General features: G+C 40.3%; 1 protein-coding gene across 1 annotated transcript; it reads right to left on the reverse strand.

The window, feature by feature from the left end:
- Window positions 1–3270: 3270 nt before the first annotated feature.
- On the reverse strand, window positions 3271–25475 carry RH39. The gene is made up of 9 exons (XM_088950916.1): window positions 24748–25475; window positions 24011–24106; window positions 23733–23921; window positions 17681–17821; window positions 15927–16067; window positions 11479–11621; window positions 4406–4535; window positions 4250–4298; window positions 3271–3912 (listed from the first exon to the last, which is right to left on the reverse strand). Exons 1-9 carry the CDS (start codon window positions 25453–25455, stop codon window positions 3446–3448), a joined length of 2064 nt encoding a protein of 687 aa, XP_088807042.1. The 5' UTR covers window positions 25456–25475; the 3' UTR covers window positions 3271–3445.

The raw sequence follows: 25475 nt of genomic DNA on the forward strand, positions 1-25475 counted from the left end.
AAATTGGTTTAAATTGGTTTCAATCCTGGTCCACAAGAGTTCAACGTAATCAACGTCCACCAGGACATCTAAATGACTGATTGTCCTGCCATCATACCAATAACTGCCCAAGCCCAGGCTCCTAATGATTATGCATTAACTGAGCCCACCAGCCATCAATATATCCGTTAACACGTTCAATGGCAACAAGCCATGGCAGCTGAATTAGCAGCATTAGAAGCTATTCAAACTTAGAATTTGGTTGATCCACCTCCCAACAAAGTTCTTATTGGTAGCAAGTGGGTCTTCAAAATCAAAACCAACCCAAATGGAAGTATAGTGTGCTATAAAACGCGCCCTGTTGCTAAGGAATACATTCAAATATAAGGCATTGATTACACTAAAACTTATGCTCCAATGGCTAAATCGTCATTGTCCGGTGCTCATTTGCGCTTGTTGCAGCACGTAAATAGGAATTGCATCAAATGGACTTGAATAATGCATTTTTCCATGGCACCCTCTACCAAGAGGTATATATGCAACCTTAAGGGTGTCAATGGACTGCAAAATCAATTTGAACGGATTGGATGGACCAACAAGACATTGGATTGGATCTGGTCCATCCATTTATATTAGATTGGATTGGATTAAGCCAATATCCGGTCTATTGATATAAGATAAAAATATATGTATTAAAATGGATCGGGTTTGGATTGAAACCAATCTAAATCAAAATGGATTGGATGGTCTAGACATTGAATTGGACCAATCCAAATTGATTCAAAACATTCATTGGATTGGATTGGATTGGACCTGGTCCATTTATAATGAACTATACATCCAATCCAACTGACACCCCTATGCACCCTCCACCTGGCTTATTATCCACTGGACACAAAAGGGTTTGTAGGCTAAATAAATCCATGTATCAACTTAAACAGGCGTCTCGGAACTGGTTTCAAACATGATCATACCCTCTTTACATTACACAACTCCAATCATACCCTCATTGTTATTGCTTATCCAGATGATTTGATCACTGTTGGATCAGACCCACACGATATTTCTAAATTAAAGACGTATCTCAGTCAATGCTTTCCTATCAAAGATCTTGGGCACTTACACTACTTAGGGATTGAAATTTCCCAGACCACTGATGGAATTTTCCTAGTCAACGGAAATATCTTCATGAGATTCTTAAGTGTACAAGAATGCATGAGTGCAGATCAAGCCTCTTTCACATGGAGCAACATCACCATGGGCTTGAAACGGGCCCACCTATGAAACATCCTGACCCGTATAGACGCTTAGTACATATTTTGAGCCCATTTATGTCTAATGGCCTGGATGCCCCAACCACAAGATGTTCAACTACAGGATATTTTGTCACTCTTGGCACCTCTCCCTTATCCTAGAAGTCAAAAAAAAAAATAAAAAATCTACTGTTTCTCGTTCCTCAGCCTCCACGGTTGCTGCCACAAGTGAATTAATTTGGATCAAGCAACTCTTCACTGACCTTGGTCTCCTGCACCAACAACCAATAAAACTCCTTTACAAAAATAAAACAGTCCTCCACATTACTGCTAATTCAACCTTTTATATATAGAAATTGACTGCCACTTCATACAAAAACATTTGCAGTCCAAATTAATCACCACATCACATATCCCCTCCAAACTCCAGCCTGCTGACATATTTACTAAAGCACTTGGTCGTGAACAATTCCATGCTATATTACCCAAGTTGGACATTTGGACCTCCTCCTACTCCAACTTGAGGGGGCGTATTGGAGGTTATATAATTGTATCCGAACTACATCTATTAGGCACTTGGCGCAAGTTGTGCAAGTGAAATTGAAACGGGGCCCATGTCAAGTGGCATCTAACTGGGGGCCATGTCAGTTATACAACCTTGTATCTATATAAAACTTCTTTTGTTCTATTCTTCGAAACTTCAGAATTTTCATTTTAATTATAAATCCATTACATAGATCAGGTCCAATCCGATCTATTCAGAATCTATTCAACGGCCTAATTCATATCACCCAAATGTAAAAATAAGTTCAGACATTCCCATCAAAAGCTATGATAAAAATACAAATTAAAATGTAACGAAATAAAAAATTTCATTAGATATGAAGATGCACAATTTAGGTGTTCTTTGGATAGATTTTTATTTTTTGTATTTTTAAAAACAACAAAATACAAAGTACATAAAATATTTTTATTTTGATATTTTTACTTTGGAAAACCATTTGGATTAAACATTTTTAAAAACATGTTTTCCAAAAGAAAAGTACCATTTTCTGTTTGGCAAAAGAATGTTTCGTGACAATTTCCGATGGTTTGACAGTCCAAGACCGATGCAGCAGTCTAACTCCATCAACGACAAGTAGAGGTAGGGTCGTGAGTTTTATCAAAGAGTGATCACACGTGACCACCCATTTGCACAAAAACAGAAGCACTATTTCACCAAAAGCCCAAAGTATAAAAAGTGGATTTGATGTTTTTAGGAGGCTTTGTACTTTTCATACTTTTTGTACTTTAAAAAGTACGAAAGTACTTTATAAAAATATGTCCAAACAGGGCCTTAGAAAGCTTACCATACTTCTAAGAAACAAAGTCTGAAAGGAAATTTTAGTGTATCTAGGATCTAAGCATGGTCTTTTTTCAATCATGATTTAAAACTCCATAGATTGATTTTTGTTTTCTAGTCTTTTTTTTTCGTGGAAATTGATCTTCAGCCCTAGTTTAAAACTTCTAAAATGGTTTTTTTTAATAGTTGAAACCTTCAATGTTTTCAAAGCCAAAGCATGACCAAATTGCAAGAGGTAAAATGCAATAGAGATAGAGATGAGGAGTTTAACAAAACAAAAATAACATTTAATGAGAAAAAAAAACAAAAAAAAAAATTAGGGTTAGAGTCTAGCATTTAATAACCCAACCCAAAATTCAACCCGAAGTGTCTTGACCCAACCCGAACCCAACCCACCCAACCCAATTGCCAGGTCTAATACTACTGTCGAACTGCCCGAATCCAGAAGGGTGGAGGATGGGAAACATCTCAGGACCCGTTTGGTTCATGGGAATTGGATCCAATTGTATGATTGGACAGAATCGAAATTCTAATCCCATTCTTGCTGAAATGGCATTCTTTCCCTCTCTCACCCTTAAGATTGAAATCCCGTTTATTCCGATTTCATGGGATTTTGATTCTAATTCCAACTGCAAAGCAAACGGACCCTTACCCAGTGCAACCCAGATCCGCAGTCTTATACGAGATTGCACAAGATTGCAATGGAATACCTCAGCTCATTTCAGTCAACATTCAACATGGGAAAGTTGATCTTGTGAACAAATAACAAAATGAACATTTATTTGATATTGCTCAAATTTTCATGAGACGGAGAATAAATAATTTGCATGCGGCCAGGTAAAAAAAGTTCGTCCAAAAATTGCACTCTTTATCAACTGGACCTTAAGGATCCTTTCTGGGTAGATGATGAACTCCGCCCTCTAAACCCAACAACTCTGATCTTTGTTCCCATAGGTTTCACGGAACCAGATTTTCTGCCTCCCATTTGTTTAGCAGGGGAAGACTTCGATTGCTTAGAGGCCTGAGCTACTGTCTTGCCAATTTTAAGCTGTCTAGATGTTTTTCCAGTTTTGGCTCCTGCGGTTTTCCTTCCTGCTGTCTGGATGGAAGAGGCCTTCCCACGGATTTTAGAGGATTTTGATGCTGGGGTAGTCTTGTTTTTGTGATTTGAAGCATTTGCCATATTCTTGCCCTTCTGCTGATTAATTCGAGCATTTACAATGTCCCTCCTGACATTATCCGTAGTAAGAGACTCCAAGCTTTCATTCTTCCTTATGGCTTCCTCGATTCGTGATGCTAAAATTAAGTCCTTCTTTGCAACCAGACTTGTCACTTTGCCTGTACAGCATGAGTAGGAGCTTCAAATTCAGATAATTTTCACAATTTCAACTGTTGCTGGTAGTCTAAGATGAGTGGTGACTACTCAGACCTAACTGGAGGTTAAAACCCATAATCACATTTAAACTAAACCGGCAATATAAATTGATTCAACAAACAGTATAAATCACTTTAAAGTTTAATCATCACTGAATTTTTTTTTTTCTTTTGAAGACAGGAAAATAACTGTCCAACAACTCCCACACATGTTACTTCTCCGATAGTTAGGAGTCATTTTATATGGTTGAATATGGTGGTTTCAAACGTTTATACAAGAAAAACAATGATTGTAATGTACCTTTTGCTCCCATACGAGCAGTTCTTCCAGTGCGATGGAGGTAGTCAATCTGAAATGTGATATAAAGAAATTAGGGCATAATGTTTCTAAAGGAGCCACAAGAAATTTAAAAATGGCAACAACACCAAACAAAGTAACCAGAAAGATGATTTTTACAGAGTTCAATGGAAAATCAAACATGATGACATGATCCACATCCAAGTCCAGTCCACGTGCAGCTAAATCTGTGCAAACCAATGTGGGACAGTCTCCATCTTCACTCTTAAATTTCTTCAGGTTTTCAACCCTGAAAACAGAATATTGCAAGTGAGGATAAAAGTAATGCAAACTACTCTAAACACGGAAACATTGTGCATAACTTTTCTTCAAAGGGAATGATGTTGATGGTTACAAGTCACATTTGGAACTGTCAAAGAAACAAAGTAATAGTCAAGCTCAAACTAATGATATTGCATCTTACCACTATCCTTCATAAGGGGGATACTGCATGCAGCATGTAAGCATTCTTTCTGTATAACAAGGAATCTAAAACATTTGGAACCATTACTGTAGAGGTAAACAGCTCAGGTACAGATCCCAAACAATGTGTTTCACCCAATAACAAAAGCTAGATGAAATCTTGGAGAGAACTTACAGGGGAATGGTCCCTAACAACAAACTTGCTAACTCATTAAACCCCTCCAACCAATTATATCACAAGGAATTTTTGGCTAGTCAGGTCATATAGAAGGTTTCCCTACATAACCCAAGCTACTTCTGTGAAGTAGGTTGATGATCTGCCCAATGCAAACTTTGCATCACAAGCAAACAACCCTCTGGGTTGGTCGTGCATGCAATCATTTCATCCACATCAGCCCTATACCCCACCTTGTGCTGTTGGTTTATTTACCCCGTGCCCGGCACGGCCCGTGAACCATCGTGCCAGGCTGAGCCAGCTGAAAATCGTGTCGGGCCATGCCGGGCCGTGGGTGGCATAGCCCGATTTACACCTCTACTCATGGCTTGGCATCCCCCACCAGCTCCCTGTTTTCCTCCTGTACCAGTTTGATCCCTGCATCCCTCCCCCATTTCTCCCTCAACATTTGCTGCCCTGGTTTCAATTTGATCAGTAAGAGTTTTCTCACTCAGCTGGGTCGCTTGCTTACCCATAAGTGTATGGGTCCACTCGACATGTGGTTGCGGGCTTGGGCTTGGGCTTTTAATAGAAGAATTGAAAGTCTCCCCTTCCCCTGAGCGTCCAGTGCAAGCCACCTAATCTCCACATTGAATGGCCCTGAAAGACTCATCCGTCAGATCACTCCTGAGAGATCTGGAGCGCCTTCTCGGGTGTCAGTGTCTGACTTTGCTTCCCCCTCTCCAACGGTCAGGATCGCCCCATCTCTCTTCCAGTTTTCTACAACATAATTCAACTACTTGTCGCATATCCCCTCAAAATTTAAAATTTGAAAAGGATTTTCATTATGCTCCTGACCTCCGTCTAACACTCTTCTACCTACCTTTTCAGGTTGACCAATCCGGTTATCTCGATCACCCCCAACTATCCACATTTCTCTCTTGTTGATTCAACTTCTGCCACGTGCCCTATGGCCTTCATTGGTTCCAGCCTCTCCGCCTCCTCAGGACCCTCATCTTCTTCGGCGTTGGTCTCATTTCCTCCTCCGGCCCAACCTTCTATAGATTTTCCCTTCAGCTGTAATGTTTGTGCCCGAGAGAACCATCTTGACCAATCTGTTTTCTGCCAATACAGACTCTTGCGTCTTCTGGCTTCCTATGAAATTCAAGGGTTACTTCCGGTCATAATGTCACCACGATCATTTCTCCGCCTTCAAGTATGTTCGCAGTTTCTGGGGGATAACCATTCCATTGAACCTTGATTCTGATCCATTCTGCGGTTTCTTTTGCTTCTTGTGAGTTGTCCATGCCTACATGTCCTCCACACAGCTCCCCAACGGCCCAATTTGTTGCTGTTGAGACACAAATAAAGGGAATACAAGTGCACACGAAAATGCTACGCCAGCCTTTAAAGAATGTAACTAACAGCCAACCACTAGAACAAACTAACTAACAAACTGGACAAGTGGAAAGGCGGGTATAACAGAATTGTAACAGCAGTATATAAATAAGGAAAGGAAGCTAGGAGGGGATTATCAATTTGGGAATACAATCTCTCTCTCTCTCTCTCTCTCTCACATTCAGGAGGTAGGCTCCCTCGAAAGAGTCCCTAAGTTAGGCAGTCCCTAACAAGTTGGTATCAGAGCCAAGATGCCAAGCACAAGGTCATCCGCAATGGAGAACATAGTCAACAACATGGAAGGAAAAATGCAAAGAACATCAGCTGACGTCAAAGAAATCAAAATAAGCTTCGCATCCTTGCTTGAACGACTGGCACAGGCAGCACTTGCGCCGAATCAGGAAGAGAACAGTGATACCAATCATCAAAGCGGATCAAGAACAACAAGAATCGAGTTTCCCATCTTCGCAGGGGGAGATCCCACATCCTGGCTTCTGCAAACAGAAAGATACTTCGATTACCACGACACACAGAGACCAGATCGTGTTCCATTAGCTTCTGCACACCTGGAAGGAGAGGCGATTGCCTGGTACCAGTGGTACCGGCAACGGCACCCAAGAGCCACATGGGCAGACTTCACCGACGCCTTAACCATGCAATTTGGAGTCTCGGGTTTTGAGAACTATGATGAAAACCTCACTAAGCTACGACAAACCGGCTCCATCCAAGATTATCAAATGGCATTCGAAAGATTAGCTATGCGTGTGCAACGCTGGCCAGAAAACACGCTTGTCGGCAATTTTGTTGGTGGACTCAGGGAAGAATTGCGGCTGGAGGTAAAAGCCATGCAGCCGCCCACCACCATTCTTGAAGCAGCAGCATTAGCTCGACTACATGAAGACAAACTGAATCGGGCAAGAAAGATTAATCGACCTCTAGGAGCTACGATCAGACCAGGTATACCGAACCCAGAACCAGGTATCTTGGGTAAACCAGAGCCCAGAGCAGGAGTATGAATCACGGGCAGGGACGCCAACTCTGGCTCAGGCCCCGACTCAGCCAAGAGGTTAACCTGGGCCGAGATGCAAGCCCGACGGGAAAAGGGCCTTTGTTATGCATGTGGAGACAAATTCGGACCGGGCCATCGCTGTAAGATCCCTCAAGTTTTCTTCCTCCAACCTGAAACCGAATGTGTCAAGCAATCAACAGACATTGAAGAGCCAATGGACAACCAAGAATGGGGGCAATGGACAAAGGAATACCCGGAAGTATCCTCGTAAGCCTTGATCGGTCTTGCTTCTTCTCAAACTATGAGATTAACTGGACTGGTACAAGGGTGCCATGTGTCGGTTCTTATAGACAGTGGCAGCACTCTCAATTCCATTACCCAAACATTGGTCGGACAACTAGGGATTCCGGTCCAACCATGTACAATCTTTCGGGTGCACGTAGCTAATGGGAGCAACCTGGTGTGCGACAGTACGTGCATAGAATTAAAGATGAAGATACAAGGACATGAGTTCGAGGTAGATCTGCACCCCCTGGAAATCACTGAAGCAGATGTAGTTCTCGGAGTCCAATGGTTAAGGCAACTAGGGTCAGTGATATGTGATAGAGCCTGTCTCACCATGGATTTTCAAGTGGGCAGCTCTCAGGTGCATATTCAAGGGCAGCTGTCCAAGGGTCCAGGACCCATTAGTCTCGCCTCCCTAAGGAAATAGGCAGCAGACCCAACCCACATCATATTAATGCAGATAGACTCCCACAGGAACGGCCCCATCCTAGCCCAAGGAAGCAGATCCGAAGAAGGCTGCACACAACTACAGCAGCTACTTCAGAAGTTCTCAGTGATCTTCCAAGAACCTAAGGAACAGATTTCAGGTGGATACGCAAAGGGAATCACATCGAACCAGAGGCATTGGTGGTATGGTCAGGTCTCCCAATTGAGGATGTAACTTGAGAACCTTGCTTGGATTTACAGAATAGATTTCCACATCTTGACCTTGAGGGCAAGGTCGCCTTCGAGGGAGGAGGGACTGTTGAGACACAAATAAAAGGAATACAAGTGTACAAGAAAAGGCCACGCCAGCCTTTAAAGAAACGGCCAACCACTAGAACAAACTAACTAACAAACCAGACAAGTGGAGAGGCGGGTATAACAGAATTGTAACAGCAGTATATAAATAAGGAAAGGAAGCTAGGAGGGGATTACCAATTTGGGAATACAATCTCTCTCCCTCTCTCTCTCATTCAGGAGGCAGGCTCCCTCGAAAGAGTCCCTGAGTTAGGCAGTCCGTAACAGTTGCTGCCTCAATCCAGAACTGCAGTGGCAGCCTGAAGATTTTTACCCAATACTCATCACCTTAAGGAGTTTGCCCTGCCCTTCTGTGTAAAGATCCCTAGGTACCAGGTGCATGACCACCCTTCAATGTTCCTCGCTCCTGTTCTCCATACCCTACTCGCCTCATCTTTTGAAGGTAAAATGAATAGGTATTTTTGGTCATAGAGTTTCCTAACCTTTACTCCAAACTTCACTATCCATTTTTTAACTATCCGCTGCCGCAACCGGGCCACCGTATACAAGATTTCCACTGTTCCCACCAAGCAGGCTTTCAGAAAGGTTCTCCTCTTCTCTTCCCCTGCCCCACTAACTTCAATATCGAAGCCTTTTCTTCCTACTTTCAACTTTGCCTCCCCTTCCTTTGTCCATTCTAGACCTCTAGCTTTCTTAGCAAACATTCCCAAGAGCATGTTCTCTCCTTCTCCCCTTCACTTTCCTCCTTCGCCCCATGTTCCTCCTGAAGGCTGTATTGTTGGTTTTTTGCCAAGGAATTCTCGATGCCCATATATGAATGGACAGGAGAAATTCTGACTTCTTCTTCCTCCTAGTAAGCTCAGCCTACCCCTTCTAACAAGTCCTCTATTCAGCATCTTGCCAGGGTTGCCAGACAGCATGTGACCAGTCACCAGTCATCAGGCATCGTGCCACCAGTCAACAGTCCACCCTAAGGAATAAAAATTGAATGAGATGAAGGACAATCTAGAGGTAAAGGGATCAAAAAGAAATTTCACTTAGTTAAGTAGAGGACAAGGTTTGCAAGGAAAAGAAAGAGGGAGGCCTGGGAATAAGAAGATTGAAGAAGTTCAATAAAGCTCTTTTGGGTAAAGGTTGTGGAGATTTGGTTTAGAGAGGAAGGCTCTTTGGAGGAGGGTGGTGACGGGTGATTGGATTCAAGTGGGATCCCAGAGAGGTGAAGACATCCGATAGGTATTGGAAAGCTTTGTGATTTTTGTCCTCGGTTGTATAGGTTGGAGATGAAAATAACTCTGTTGTGGAGAATTTTGAGATTATTCAAGGTAGAGCTGTGGTGCCCAAAGTTCAGATCTCTCTTTGATTGGGAAGTTCAAGAGTGTATGGATCTACTTGCAAGACTTCAATCGGCTGAAACACAAGTGGAACAGAAGAATTCAAGATGGTGGAAAGAGTCTCAAAATGGTCTGTTCTCAGTCAAATCTTTTAATAAGACTTTGTCAAGGTCTAATGGAGGAAGTCCAGAGCTAAGAGGAATTTGAGGAAACCCTGTCCCTCCAAGGGTGGAAGCTTTCACATGGTTAGTGGCATTAGATAGCATTTTGGCATCAAATCATCTTCAAAACAGAGGTTTTCACTTAGTTAACAGATGCTATCTTTGTGAGAATGCTAAGGAGAATGTCTATCATTCATTTGTTGAATGCTCCTACTCAAAGTTCTTATAGGGTTTCTTCCTTGGTATATTGGAGACTAACAGGAGGTGTCCTAGTTCGGTAGAAGAGAGATTCCCCAAGTGGCCAAGTGTAAGTACAAATGTCAAGGCAAAGATTTTTTGGAGTTGCATTCCTTTTGCTGTCTATTTGGAATTACGTAAAGAAAGAAATAGGAGAGATTCAAGAGAAGGCTTGAGCAACGGACCATATCACCTTACTATGCAGTAAAGGGATAATGGACTGGGGGGTCATTTTCCCAGTGTTTGTCACAAAAGAAGACCTTCGTTCTGGATTTTGAAACATTCTGGAATTGGCATAAAGTTTCGCATGTCATTAACTTCTGTACTTTCTTTTTCTTTTTCCATTGAGTGTTCTCTTCTATTTCTTGCTCTCTTTTGTGGCTATGTAGCTTTAGTGATACCTCATCACTATTTGATGTACTCTTTTTTTCTATTTATAATTTTTCTTTTTATTTATTACCAAAAAAATCTGGGGGTAAATTTTATACTTTATATGCTGAAACAGAAACTGCTGCCACCTCACATTTTACAGTCAGATTATTGTACGGCTGCATAAATTTATGATCTTCTTTATCAATACAACATAAAAGCAGAAATTTCAAATAATATTAAATATCTTAATCATGTTAGTTCTCCTTTAAGCCACATTAATAACACCATTTCCCTGCTATAAGACCCAGAAAATACAGAGAGTTCATAAAATTCAGCAATATCGCTAAGTTTGGAGGGACTATTGAACAATAAAAAATGCAAGGAATTCCCAATAGCTGACAGATATGTATTAAAAGAAGTTTTCATGAAATCATGAATAGAACCTTATTTATTTTATTAGACTAACCAGTGAAATGGTGAACTAATCTTGATTGACAAGGAAGATTCATACAGAAATCATGATCATTTGACAAACACCTAAAGGTGAAAATAACTGTGAAAACAAACTATAGAGTACAGATACAACAGCTGAGGGAAACAATGTGTGATGCAATATAGAACACCAATGCAGATCAATAAGATGCACCATCTGGCATGCCACTTTGTTGTCACAAGAGACTTATATCTAGGTTAGAGAAGAGGAAGAAACAACTCATCCTACTATTTTATCATATATCCGGAGAAGTGGGAAGTGCCACTTAACTAGCCAAGAAGAGGAAAATCATAGGCCAAAAATGCATGCAACATTGCAACTTATCATAAAGTATGAGGGGAATCCATAATAGCTTATGCACCATATGTTCACAACCATCTGAAATTTTGACTTGGATCATCTCCTTAGTAGGAGCTATCAAATGATGGTGTTCCAAAATTTTTGCATCATGTTTGTGGAAGAAGCAAGAGGAATGACTTAATCCCATCAGCTTGGCTCAACTAATGGTTTATGTAGATTCAGTCTACAATATATCAATATCACAAAATTAAAAAACAGATCAATTAAAGAGTATTAGCAAACATCTCACCTTTGTTCAGCTGGAACCTCCCCGTGGTAATTAACTGTGAAAATTTGATTTTCTCCAAGAAAATGATCCACAGCACGACTAGAACCCAACGTATTACAGAACACCATCACTCGGTTTCCTTTTGCCAAACTTGGTTCAAGAACCTGCCATGACACATCAGCACTCATCAGATAAGCCACATTCTCTGCACTTATTTTTTCAGAACACTACTTAATCAGTTATCACCAACTACTTATCGGCAAATTAAAGGAAGTAGAAGTTTTTTTCCCTGATAAATAATTTAATGTCATCTTACCACATTATCTTTCTTCTACTCTCACTAACTGGTCCTGTTAGAATAATAATTAGCGTGTCATGGAAATCCAATGTGAAAAATATGTAAACCTCCACTAAGGTTTCTGATGAATATTACAACCTCCCCTCTGTTTTCCGAAATGACCATGATCTCCCCTGTTGGGTGACATGATTAGACAAATAGCACCCCTCTGTTAGTCGTTTTTTTGAGATAAAAGGATAACTTTCATTTGTCATTCATTAGTCATTCATCATGTTCTGTTTGCATGTGACATCATGTGAGCCTTATATTAATCCAAATTTGCCCTTTGATGATTTAAAAGTCAATTCTACCCTTAACTTTTCTTCAGGTTTTCAAAACATGCTAGATTGAATAGAAAAGCTCCCTTCTCATAGTGGTGTTCCCTGCCATCAAACCATTTTTTTGGTCTTCCATCAGAACATCAACTAGATCTTTAAACTTTATGAAGATAATTTGCAGAATTTGGGATATGAAAGGAAAAGAAAAATTAGTTCCTCGTCTTATTGCTAAAATCTATGAACTCTGTAAGTAATGTCTTGTGCCCAATCTGGAGGTGTTGTCTTAACACCTGTCTAGGTTGTATCTTTTCTTCGTTTAATGAATTTTATAGTATTTCCAAAAAAATATGTCTGGTGCCCAATCTCCCATATAATTTCAAACCCCTACCAGAGGAAGAAGCTGCAAAACTGTTGGGCAAACCTTGTTTAATGAATCCAGGAAAAAAATGTCAAGGTTTACTGCTTGCAATTGTGGGTATTTGTGAGGTCTTATCCAAGTTCGGCAGGAACCCACAAACATGGCAGAATCTGTTAGATGATCTTGTTTTCCCAGTTTCAAAGCAACTCTAGCCTTAAAATTGTTGGAACCACATTAGCACTGAGCTATATGGAGAGCTTCCTATTAGATGAACAAGAAGTAGATTTGAGACGAGGAAAGATCAATCTCCTGAGCCTCAATCAGGACCTGAGAGAGATAAGAGAGTCCTTCCATTCTGCAAATTGAACTACTACCTTGATCCTTCTTCACATGATAGAACCATTCAGTTCAATCCTTCAGTAGAATCCAAAGAAGCTCCTCCATTCTACTTCAAACAAGTGATCAAAATACTTGGCAACACTTATAACCCATCCTCTGCTCAACCCAGCATTGTCATGGCAATTTTGCCATTTGGAGTTTCTTTTTGTTCATCTGGGCTTATTGTATAACTTATTTTGTTAGGTTTTGATCATGTCTCCTTTTCTTTATCTTTTACCTTTTGATTGAATGCTTCTGTTGATGCAAATTGCAGGGGACATCGTGCTGTCAGATGCTTCTTGGTGACAGACAGCTCAATAGAGACAATAAAGTACATTCAAGAATGCAGGTGCTTGATGGCCTCTTCTGATATTTTGGTCCTTTCGATAGGCCAGGTTTTTGACCTTCTAGCTTCTACAAGGGGAAGGAGAGAGGAGGAGCTCTTGAAGGAAAAGTACATGTCAACAGGGATGACAGGGTGACTGGCTTCCATTAAGTGAAGGGATGGCATCAATAGAAAGGGTGGCTTGGGGTTTTTTTCACCAGTGGTTTGAGGTTAGAAGGGTGGGTTTGCCTGCAAGGGAACAATATTCTTTTTCACCCTTCTGTTAGACATAACAGCAAAGACATCTGACAAGAGAGGTCTTAGTCATTTCAGAAAGGAGAGGGGAGGTTTTAGCATTTGTCGGAAACCTTAGGCTCCGTTTGGTTTGTGGGAAGATTTGGGTGGAATGGGAAAAGATGGGATGGGATGAGAAAGTGTAAAAGGGGACCGAAGTAATGGAGGGAATCAACTGTTCCTTCTCCTCGCCGTTCGAACCAGAGGAGCGGCGGCAGCGATCTCTCATTCTCTCTCTCCCTCCATTCTTTCTTTTATTTTCTATTTCTCCTCCCTCATCCGACTTCCTGCCACATTTTCCGTCCCTATTTCTTCCTCCCTTCTCACTGCCGCTGCAGCGCTTAGCAGCGGCAGCCTTATTCCTTCAATTACTATCAATTCATTCCACATTTTATCTTTCTCCCACTCTCCTATCATTTCCATTCCCTCCAACCATTTGTCGATCCCACCAATTGCTGTCGCCCCTGTTGTTCTTTATTTCCTGATCGCTGCTGCTGCAACTCTTAGCAGCTGCAGCCTTATCCCGTTCATCATTAGCCTCACCCGTACAGAGAAGATTGTAGCAGTCATCCCTTGAAAATCTCTCCTCTCTTGGCTTTCATTTAGCTTCAAGTCTCTACTATCATTGTTGTTGGAGAAGACAATCAGAGGCGAGAGGAAATCTCCCCTGTTTCATGGTTCGGTCTCAGGCCACATCTCATCAACCGCAGAAAGGAGAATCACAGCCACGAACGTCTCGCTTGTTATTACCGATCTGTGGCAGCTGAGTTGGTCGCTGTTAGAGGACATCATTATCAGCGCCCTGTGAAACCAGCGAAGCTCGAAGCTATCACAACACCAATCTTTTAGTTCTGTCAATTAAATTCAGGCCAGACATATTTAGGTAAGGACCTGATTCAATCTCTATTCTGTTTTTTCTTATTTTCGGTTTGTTAATTTTTTTTCTTTTTTTTATATATATACTACGATCGGAGCTTGAAGGAGGGAAGGAGAGTCGACAGAGGACAAGGCATGCGGGAGGGAGGAGAAAGACGACGGAGGATTAGGATTGCGTTCATCAATCAACAGCTTTCTCAAAGGGACAGCTTTCTCAAAGGGAGTCAAATGGACAAGGCATGTGGGAGGGAGGAAGGAGATAGAAACTCGAGTTTGCTTGAGTTTTCCCACTGGGGTCGCATTGTTTTGGTGTGACCCTGAATCCACGATTTTTGGATCTCACATCCCACCTTTTTCTCATCCCATCCCCCTCTTTCCCTCAAAACAAATATGAGAAAAGGGAATATTTTTGGAATATTCCCTTTTTCTCATCCCCATCCCACAAACCAAATGGAGCCTTAGGGGAGGTTTAAGTATTTTTCCCAAATCCAATTTGTTGGCTAGGAAAAAATACATGGTAAAATAGGTGAACACAGACCGACAGACATGACCCTATAAGCCTACAGACTCAATCTGAGAAGAAGCATCGACTATAATGCCATCAAGACTATGGCATCAGCAATGTCCAACACTTCTAGTCAAAAACCCGTTTCTTTTGAAAGAAAACCAGCCAACTTTGCTCCAGAATGTAAATCCTACAAATCAGATTTTCCTCAACAATCTCAGCTTCATGTTACAGACGTCTACAGAATTTCTGGGTAGGCTGTAACCAAGATATTGCACTGATTCATCACCATCAACAATCTGTTAAATGGCTATGCCATGATTGGATGTAGGAAGGAAAGGGACAATGGGGAAATTAATAAATCAAGATGAATGGCTGGGGGAAGACTAGATGAACAGTTAAAAAGAAAGCTATTTTTCTCATCCATAGGGCTAAGGCTCACATGGGAAATACTGAGAGCTGGCCAACCAAACACTTCTATTCCATGCTTGTAGGAGTTTAAGGATCAAGAATACCTAATATACCCGCAATTAGGGGTGAGCATTGTTCAGTTAAAACCGAAAAATCAAACCAAGAATTTTGGTTTCCAGTTTTTACAGTTCGGTTAATTTGGTGTGATAAAATTTCAGTTTCGGTTTTGGTTTTCAGGTTTTGAAATTTGGTCAACTGAAAAATCAAATTTTTATATGTAATATAATATTAAAGAAATTTGGTTTTAACCAAAATTTCAGTTTTGGTTATTTCGGTTTTTCAATAGTTTGGTTTTCAGTTTTACAAGTTTGGTATTAATTGAGAGATCAATACTGATTAATGATATATGACGAAACAAGTGATTGGGAGTTTCATGAACTAAAATGAAAATTTAGTCTTTAATAATTCCATTGGATATGAATAGATACAAAATCATTTTATGTAGAAAACCTTGAAAGGGAGAATCTTCCTGTGACATTGCATCCTACTCTCAATGATATTCTTCGATCACACAACAATTGTTAACTTTGTACAGATGATTATTATGTATTGTCTCCAATAAAGCCATTATTAGTTATATAGTATAGTGTGTGTGTGTGTATTATAAAAACCAAACATAACAGCATATAAAGACATAGAGAATAGACCTGAAGCAACACTTCCAACTTGTTTTCAGAACCTGAAAGTTTGATGAAATCATGTCGAGCAGATGCAATCTTCTTTTGAAATGTTGAAGTGCGTAAATGGATTATTCCTTCAAATTCCTCATCAATCAACTTTTGCACTGCCTGAAACATCTCAAAAATGTCAGAAATCCAGTATAAACCGACTCCATTAAATGGACTGTCAGAAAGACTACCAAAGTATTCACTGACCGGCTACAGCAAGAAATTTTATAGGGATCATGAATGTTATTAACTCGTTAATCAAAGATTAATTTGTATGGTGCCTAATATAAGAACTTGGAGTTGTAAACTTCCCCTAAGATGCAGGTTCCTAAAAGATGCAGCTCACATATCATGCAGGCTTCTTCGCAAATAAAATATTCACAAAATTCTGTTATAACCAACAAGCCCTTCTTTCAATAGAAAAGTGAGCATTATTAAAAGATACCATGAAAGGGGAATTCCTTGATCCTAGGGCTATCAAAAGTAGCTAGATAAAAGCACGAACTCTAACCCAGAAAAGAGTGTGTGTCGATAAATGAGTCTGTGTTTTTATATATGTGTGTATTGAGAGGAGAGAGAGAGTACACAAAGATGAAAGGCCTAAAGCCCTAATAAAGGAAAATAAGGGCATGACCACCAAAACTGTAAATGGGTCCAATGAACAAGAAAAACCCCACTCCACAGGAAAGAAAAAATGCATAGCTACTTAGGAAGGGGCTCTCCTCCCAATAGTTGCTCCCACTTTGAAACTCCACCTCTAGCAAGCAATTAAGCTACTCAATCTAGAAATCCAGGAACTTGAATGTTCAACCTAGAAAGCCCCTCATCCACTCATCCTCTCCAACCCTCAAGCATGATGCACAACTGGAGAAGGGTCACGATCTCAGCTCTCACTGAGTCACCAGAATTTACCAGACCATAAAATGCTTCAACAACCATGCTGCTAATGTCTCAGAACCCCCATCAATATCCTAAAATACAATAAATATCCAGATTAAAGCCAGCCAAAGTTTCATCTGGTAGTGTTCATTTAGGAAGAGTATATAAGTGAATAACCACCCCAACAGTTCATTGTTAGTACGAGGTCGAGGAATGCTTCTAGTGTTCTTTTCCTCACTGAAACAATTTCAGCTGCTGACAATTGACTATCAGAAAACATCAAAATGATGATTATAGTTGTTTTATGTTACAAATTCCAACCTAAGGGGCCATTTGATAGCAGCTGAGTGACTGAACTGAATGACTTATTTCTGTCTTTTAGTGAACAAGTTAAGGAGGGCATGAGATCCTTAATAGTTGAAGATGAATTCAGATTGATTATGATATCCTTGAGGATTTATTATTTAACTATTCTATTCACTTAAAGACAAAAAAGTACCTCATCCAGTTCAGCCACTTCAGCCATTATCAAAAAACCCCCAAGACACCCAGATACAAATACACTCATGGATATGCGGATGGGAAAAGGGGATATAACTGTTCATTTACTAAGATCCAGGACATGGACACAAGTATGAATGAACTCAATGAAGGCCCTTGCCCCTTTGATGATAAGAAAAAGAACAAACAAGTTAAGAAATGCATTCCAAAAGCATAGCTCTGTATAAAACTAAACCAAATGTGTTCCAATAGATCTGCAATGAAGTTGCTATAAGAAAATCAAAAACAAGTTGGCATCCTAAAATAGGTCCACATCCTATGTATTTTCTCAATTAAAGTTCAAGACAGCATACCTTAGTCATTGTTGCAGTAACCAAGACAGTTTGAAATCCTTGGTCATTGGGTTTCAATGCGCGGTTTTTCAATGGGCTAAGAAACTTGCGAATGTCAGGACCAAAGCCACGATCAAACATGGTGTCTGCCTCATCCAACACCTGAAAGGATTAAGAACACACTAAATATATTTTTAGATAGTAAAGAATAATTTTTCATTAAAAGGAAAAGAGAAAGTATGAGAAGTCAGAAGTGGTGGTAAGACATCACCAAAAGGAGAAAATAACCAACCATTATCTCCTCCCCCCAACTCATAACAATCACAAACCAATTAACATGAAAAACAATTCAGTCACCTAACTCTATACTTCTACTTCTGTTATACAGAGCAGAAAACACATCAAGTCACCCCAAAAGAGCAGTCCAACTAAAAGAAAGCTTCCACAATTCTTCAAGCTTTGAAGTTTCACCCACCCCTTTCAATTCCAAAGACTACAAATCTCATCTCCATGTGTACTGTATAGCTCATTCTTTTTTCTTTCTCTTCCAACTTCAACCCCCCACCCCTCTGGAAAGGGAAAAAAAAACTGGAGCATCAAGCTCTTGACAACATAATACACCATGACCACATCTATGACACTCCTTGAAACCTGTACGGCTATACTGCGTGACCAAACATTGACCTAAGCACTTAGATCAGCAGGCTACCACTTGCAAGATGAATAGATCAGGATAATTCTGTGGACACAGAAGAAACTGTCCTATTAAATTAGGTTTTGAAACCATCTCGACTGGCCTTATTCCTTTAAGATTTGAAAATATGTGGTTCACCCATCCAGAGTTCATGAGAAAAATTGAGATCTGGACATCTGATGGAATGAAGAGTTGAGAAGAGTAGAATAGAAAGGCCTGAGATTCCACAAGAAGTTGCGAAGATTGAAAGAAAGATTAAAGAACGGAACAGTGAGAATTTTGGGAGACTAGAGAACCAGAAATTGAATCTAATGACTCAAATTGAGGAATTAGATGAGAAGGAAAATCAAGGAGGATTAAGTGAAGAGGAAAGAGTGCTGAGAAGGAGATTGAAAAAAGAATTAGAGGTGATCTTGTACAGGGAAGAGATAATCTAGAGACAAAAGTCCATGAATAAGTGGATCAAGGAACGTAACAGAAATACTAGATACTTTCATGCTTTAGCTAATGGTAGGAGACGGAAGTAAATGGAGATGTGGTTTCAAGTCAATCAAAAATTGCTAGAATGTTCATTGATCATTTTAAGACTATTTTCAGGAAACCTTTGAATCTGAGAAAGAATTTGGAAGATTTCGTTGGCCTAGTTTGGATATAGAAGTAGCAAGGTGGTTGGAAAGGAACTTTGAAGAGGAAGAAATTAGGAAGGCTATCTTTTCTATGAACAGATCTAAGGCCCTTGGGCCTGACGGCTTTACAATGGTCTTATACCAAGATTGTTGGCACGTGGTGAAGGAAGAACTGTGTGAAGTGTTCTATGAATTTGCAGAAAGGCATTTCATTAGTCAAGGGATTAGTGCTAAATATTTGGCCCTTATCCTGAAGAAACCAAATGTTAATCACCCAAAAGATTTCAGGTCTATCAGTTTGGTGACTAGTATTTATAAGATAATTGCCAAGGTCGTTTCTTTGAGACTCAAAGTAGTGATTCTATCCTTAATTAATCAGTTTCAAGATGCTTTCTCGCAAGATAGAGAGATACCTGACCAAATTCTTATTGCAAATGAGTGTGTGGAAGAAATGAGAAGATCTAACCGTAAGGATTTTGTTTGCAAGCTTAACTTGGAGAAAGATTATGACTTGGTGGATTGGAATTTCTTGTTGAAGGTGATGAGAACTTGTGGTTTTGGTGATAGATGGTGCAAATGGGTAAAGGGGTGTTTAAAATCATGTCACTATTCCGTGTTGGTCAATGGGGTGGTCAAGGATTTTTTTCAGGCAAGTAGAAGCCTGAGGTAGGGAGACCCCCTATCCCCATTCCACTTTAGTCTAGTGGTGGATGTCTTTGGTAGACTCATTTCCAAGGCAGACAGGGAGGGGGAGATTTAGGGGTTGGAATATTGGTGGCAATAATATTGTAGTCATACACCTTCAATTTGCAAATTATATCATAATATTTTGTGAGGGGAGTAAACAAAGGATGATTGGGCACCTTAAAGGCTTGGTGAAGAAATTTTAAGCTGCTTCAAATCTCAAAGTCAATTTTGAAAAGAGCTACATCTTGGGGATTAACTTGGAAGACAGAGAATTAGAGGCTATCACAGAAAGGCTTGAGTGCTCCATTTCAAGTTGGCCTTTGACCTATCCGGGACCTTCCTTTAAGTGCTAATTCCAAGAAGAGTAGACTCTGGTCTCCAATAATAGAAAGATTAGCAAAATGGCTAGCAATGTGAAAGAAGAATTACATTTCTTTGGGTGAGAGAATTCCCCCAATTAGATCAACCCTAGCAAACCTGCCCTTGTATTATTTGTCAGTGTCCAAGATTCCCTAAAAGGAGGCTAGAAAGATTGAGAAGGTAATGAAGGATTTCCTATGGGAACCAGGGGAGGATAAAAAATATCACTTTGTGAGATAGGAAATAGTAGCTTGAGATCCAAAGGAGAGAGGCTTGGGATTTGGTAATGTAAATAAAAAGAACTTAACCTTGTTAGGTAAATGGATTTGGAGGTGGTCGTTGGAGAAGGATAGATTGTGGCATGAGGTGATAGCTAGAATTTCATGGCAAGACGAACTCTGGATGGGATGCAGGAGTGTCTCAATGGGCTACTCTTACTTCACCGTGGAAAGCAATTCACAGGTTTCTTCACCAGTTTCTCAGTTTCATCAGGTATAATGTGTGCTCTAGGGGGGGAGGACTGTAAAGTTCTAGGAAGACCTTCTGGTTGGTTCTTCAACTCTTAAAAGATTTGTTCACTTCCCTTTACTCAATTTCTTTGTACAAAAACAAGTGTGTTTCAGACTTCATCGTCCCTCCTATCCTTCCATTGAATCATAATTGGGATTTTTGGTTTCAAAGATGGTTGAGGGATGATGAAGTGATCTGTGATAGAGTTGAATGGGCTATTGCAACTTCTTGATTCTGTTTGCTTGGATCCTACCAAACCGGATGGACGTACCTGGGTTCCTCATCTGAAGGGCTTTTTTCTTGCACTACTCTGTTTAAGTCTCTCTGTTTTTGTTCTCCTCCTCAACCTTTTCCTATTAAGGAAGTGTGGTGTTGGCCTGTTCCTAATAAAATTGGAGCCTTTTGTTGGGTGGTGTTGTGGTGTACCACGGGAAGATCAACACCATGGACATGTTACAAAAAAGAAGACCCTTATTATGCTTATCCCCAAACCAGTGCACTCTATGTAAATCCAATGAAGAAAATTGTTACCACTTACTAATATCCTGTCCTTTTTCTGCAGACATTTGGGAGTGGTTTTTCTCTCTCTTTTCCCTATTCCAACAAAAGTGGCCCAAAGGGTTGAAAAACTCCAAAAAGATTTTTTGTGGAAAGGTTGGGATGAGGAAAAAAGAATTCACTTGGTCAGTTGGGACCAAGTTTGTTAGCCAAAAGGAAAAGAAGTGGGGATCAGAAAGCTGAAATTATTTAACAAAGCCCCCTAGACAAATGGATCTGGAGATTCAGGTTAAAGAAGGAAAGTTGGTGGAGGAAACTGGTTGCAACTAAATATGATGCTGATAGAGGTGACTGGATAACCAGCTCTAGTGTAAATTCCTTAGGGTGCTCTCTTTGGAAGAAGATCATGGACTTATATCCTTTGCTGAGTGGGGGTCTGATTCTGAAGGTGGGAAATGGACTGCGCTTAAACTTCTGGAAGGATAAGTGGTGTTCAGAAATGCCATTGGCAGAGATGTTCCCCCAGCTGTATCTCCTTGCAAACAATCAGGAAGCTTTGGTGGCTGATGCTATGAAGTTTCAAACAACACCATCATTTAGAGCCCCTCATTCAGAAGAAACTTCCAGGATTGGGAAATTAATCAAGTCAGAGAGCTGTTTGAGCTATTATCCAATCAGGCCGTTAACTTGCTAGAAGAAGACAGTTGGAGCTGGATTTGGAGTACAGACAGATCATTCTCAGTGAGGTCCTTTGCCAGAAACTTGGAAGAACGAGACATACCTGAATTTCCTGCTGCCACTATCTGGAATTCGACAACCCCTACCAAAGTAAATGCTCTAGTCTGGGTGGCTGTCCTGGCTTGATGCCTAACTAAGAAGAACCTGGCGAGGAGAGGAATGCAGATCCAAGACGAACAGGAAGTGTCTTTCACTTCCTATCTTCTGTGGGTTTATCCTGGGTCATGCCAAATACAGTGTTGGATTTACTATGGTTCTAGGATTGCATAGGGGTATCCAAGTTGGCCAAAAGTGTATGGAGATCAATTCCTGCAGCAGTGATAATGATCAGCACTATCTGGGAGGAGAGAAACAATAGATTGTTCCAAAACAAGGCAAAAGAAGTAGACAGTCTTATTTCATTTCTTTTGGCAAATTGGTATCTTGAAATGCATCTGTAAAAGGTTTCCAAACCAGGGTGTTTGGAGGCCATCTAGAAGCCTTCTTGAGTTGTAATGTAATCTGGGCCTCGGGGCTAACTATGGCTCTTAAGTGGGGCCTCTTTGTATCCTACTTTTATATCTTAATAAATTTACCTTGCCTTTTTCAACAAAAAAAAAAAAACAGATGGGAAAGGATTATATGGAGAAGTGCTAGAGCAGCGATAATATGGACATTGTGGGAAGAAAGAAACAACATAATCTTCGCAAGAAAGGAGAGATCCAAAGAAGCGGTAAAAGATTGTGTTTTGGTTAGAGTAATACATTGGCTTAGGACCCTAGATTCCTTTTCATCTTTATCCTTTGATAATATAGGGAGAAATTGGGAGGTGGTGACCAGAAGCTCTTCCAAAAAAGAAAAAGAAAAGACTTTTTGGGAACCCTCAACTGAAGATTACATGAAACTAAACTTTTATGGGAGTAGCCAGGGAAATCCAGGCCCCTAAGGGATAGGATGGGATCCAAGAAACAGAGAAACTATTTTCTGGTCCTGTAGGAGTGTAAGAATCCATTAGGGCAAAGTTACTTGAGGCTATGAGGGGTGCAGATAACAGGCGAGATGGATCTAATAAATTTGGAGATTGAAGGAGACTCAAAATTGGTGATAGGGCGGCTGAGGAACCCAGAATCTATGATCTAGTGTTTTAGGGGTGAAATGAAAAAGTTTAGTTGGCTAACAAGGAATATAAACTTGAAAATCTCTTGGGATAGGAGAATTGCTAATGCTATGGCAGATGGACTAGCTAAACAGTGGGGTAAATATGGATAGCTTGTATTGAGGTCAATTGTAATTGATTTCTATTTCAATCCTTTTAAAGTTTTTGTGTGAGAGGTAACACCCCGTGCCTCTCCATGGGATGCTTGTAATGCCAGCTTTCATTGAGTTTCAACAAATACTTTTACTTATAAAAAAAAGAAAGAATTTTTTTTTTTATGAATGAAAAAAGAGAAGAAGAGAGAAAGAAGATGTTGAGATCCTTGTACCATCTATAGTTTGGGAAACTTACTGTATGATCACCCCCATCAGGCCAGGAAACAAGCTAGTGCATCCCATGAGACAAGAAAACATTTTGTTTTCTTTCTTTTTTTTCTTGGGGTGGGGGCAGAATTAAATATGTACAACACACCTTATTGCATTAAGGATGATGCACCTTGCACCCTAACCACATTGATACAAGACCAGCCCTAGCTTAAACATGCTTAAGATCAACTTTCAACACTTGCATACCCCCCCCCCGGGAGGGTTGTAGTTATGTTATCTTGATAAGCTTGTAAGTGATCTAGAAACCCATCCAGGAAACTTTTCCACTTATAACAAGATAAATGAGAAATATAGGCTGAGGTTTTTCTTTCTCTGTAGGCTGATGTATGTTGTATGTTAATAACATGTCTTGGCAATTTCTATGTTCATTGAAAGACATGTCCAATCTCAGTTACCCATGAGACTTCTAAGTTCTAACCGAATAATGAATGCAACTTACCAAATAATTGATGTCACCATAAACGATGTTCCCTTCCTCAATATGTTGAAGAACCCTTCCAGGGGTCCCAACAACCATGTCTATAGGAACACTCAATGAATCCTCCTGCGGTCTTAAACGGCCACCACCACTCACCATAGTAGACCTGAACCGGGCATGATGACTTATAGATTTGGCCACACGGAATACCTGAAATGGCATTCAGCAGCTAATCATTAAGGATGCAGCTATGATAATTTAAGGGAGTGTAAATTCTACTGTAGAAAATGGTTAAAGACCTGTTCAGATAGCTCTCTTGTTGGACATAGCACAACAGCTCTAGGACGTTTTGGTTTCATTAGCATGCCATATAATGCTTCATCCTGTCTCAGTAGCTATAAAACAAAAAATTACATGTAAGAAAATACCAAGCTATGTAGCTAAAAAAAAAAAATCCTAGAACTAACCAATCAATCAATCAACTTTTTTTACTCTTTCTTTTATACAAGTAAACATACTAGAAAACTTTAGAAATGATGATGCAGCACTTATGGGGTTATAGATAGAAGATTAAAACAATGAACGATAATGAGGCTTTCGCAAATCCAACCAGATGAACAGATATATGTCCAACGTACCCCTGATGTAACAAACAGTGCATTTCTTCTCATAAATCCGAAGAAAAGAAGAAAATATCGAGAAAACAGAAATTCAAGCACAACTGTAACATAAGGTATTAAGCAGGCAGAAGCCCACACAAGTTTGGCATACACTATTGAGAAAGCAGAAAAGCGGAAGTAATAGTTAGAGTGGGAAAGAGAAATTATATCCAAATTATTTAACATAAGAATATATTTTCTTTCCAAAAAAGAAATGATGAATGCTTACGTTCAAATTCTCAAAACTCACACGAAGACCGCATCAAAATAATGTTTATTGAAGATCACACGGAAGAAAACTAATTGAAAAAAAAAAAAAAAGTTTCAGAAATAACCAATACAAAGTAGACAATTTATCAACTTAGCATTAAGCTTACTTGAACTAAGGGCAGCATGTAAGCTAGAGTCTTTCCAGACCCTGTATGAGAACCCAATACCACACTTTTCCGTTCGAGCACAGCAGGGATCCCCAGACACTGAATCTCAGTTGGAACAGAAATACCGAGCTCATCGACAGCACCCATAACCTCATCACCCAAACCCAGTTCATGAAAACTAGAAACGACATTGGTAGATCTGCTCTTCTCTGACGGTTTCTCTTCCTTGTCAGAAGAACGAGTTGGCGGTACCCTGCTCTGTTGAGTCTTTGCAGAATCTTTGAGGTGTCTGAGTCTCAGCCTGTCAAGAAGGATAGAGTGCTTCATGGGTTTCAACACCTGGTCCGGTTCAATTGTAGTGGCGGTGGTGGTGGACGAGCAAAGAGGCCTAAACCTCAGTAAAACCCTAGATGGCAACGTTTTGGCAAGTGGGTGTCTTATTCTCGGAGAGAAGAGAGAATGAGATAGAAGATTCGAGGAGAATGAGAGATTCAGGAGTGTCCTTCCAGTGCCCCCTCCCATGGCTGCCGCGCTGCGCAGATGAACAACTCTTCTGTAAGATAGAAATAAAAGGATTGCTACGTTGAAGGAGCAATCGTGGAGAAATTTCGCGTTTGGATATAAGCATTTATCAAAATGCGGTCTTGATAAATGCGGTCGGCGTAGAACAACGGCCCGACCGGATAATTGGTGACCGGGCTTGAACATGAACTGTAAACGGATCGGAT

The sequence above is a fragment of the Nelumbo lutea genome, chromosome 6, assembly GCF_056320005.1.
Source record: "Nelumbo lutea isolate HS-2025 chromosome 6, American lotus-T2T, whole genome shotgun sequence".
NCBI lineage: Eukaryota > Viridiplantae > Streptophyta > Magnoliopsida > Proteales > Nelumbonaceae > Nelumbo > Nelumbo lutea.

Excerpts from the sequence above, each read along its gene's own strand:
- RH39 (XM_088950916.1), bottom strand. The coding sequence starts at position 25,455 with ATGTTCAAGCCCGGTCACCAATTATCCGGTCGGGCCGTTGTTCTACGC. Across the intron at positions 23,922-24,010 it reads CAAGAGAGCTATCTGAACAG|GTATTCCGTGTGGCCAAATC; the intron begins GTCTTTAACCAT and ends ATGCCATTTCAG. Across the intron at positions 17,822-23,732 it reads ATGGTGACATCAATTATTTG|GTGTTGGATGAGGCAGACAC; the intron begins GTAAGTTGCATT and ends TAATCCTTTCAG.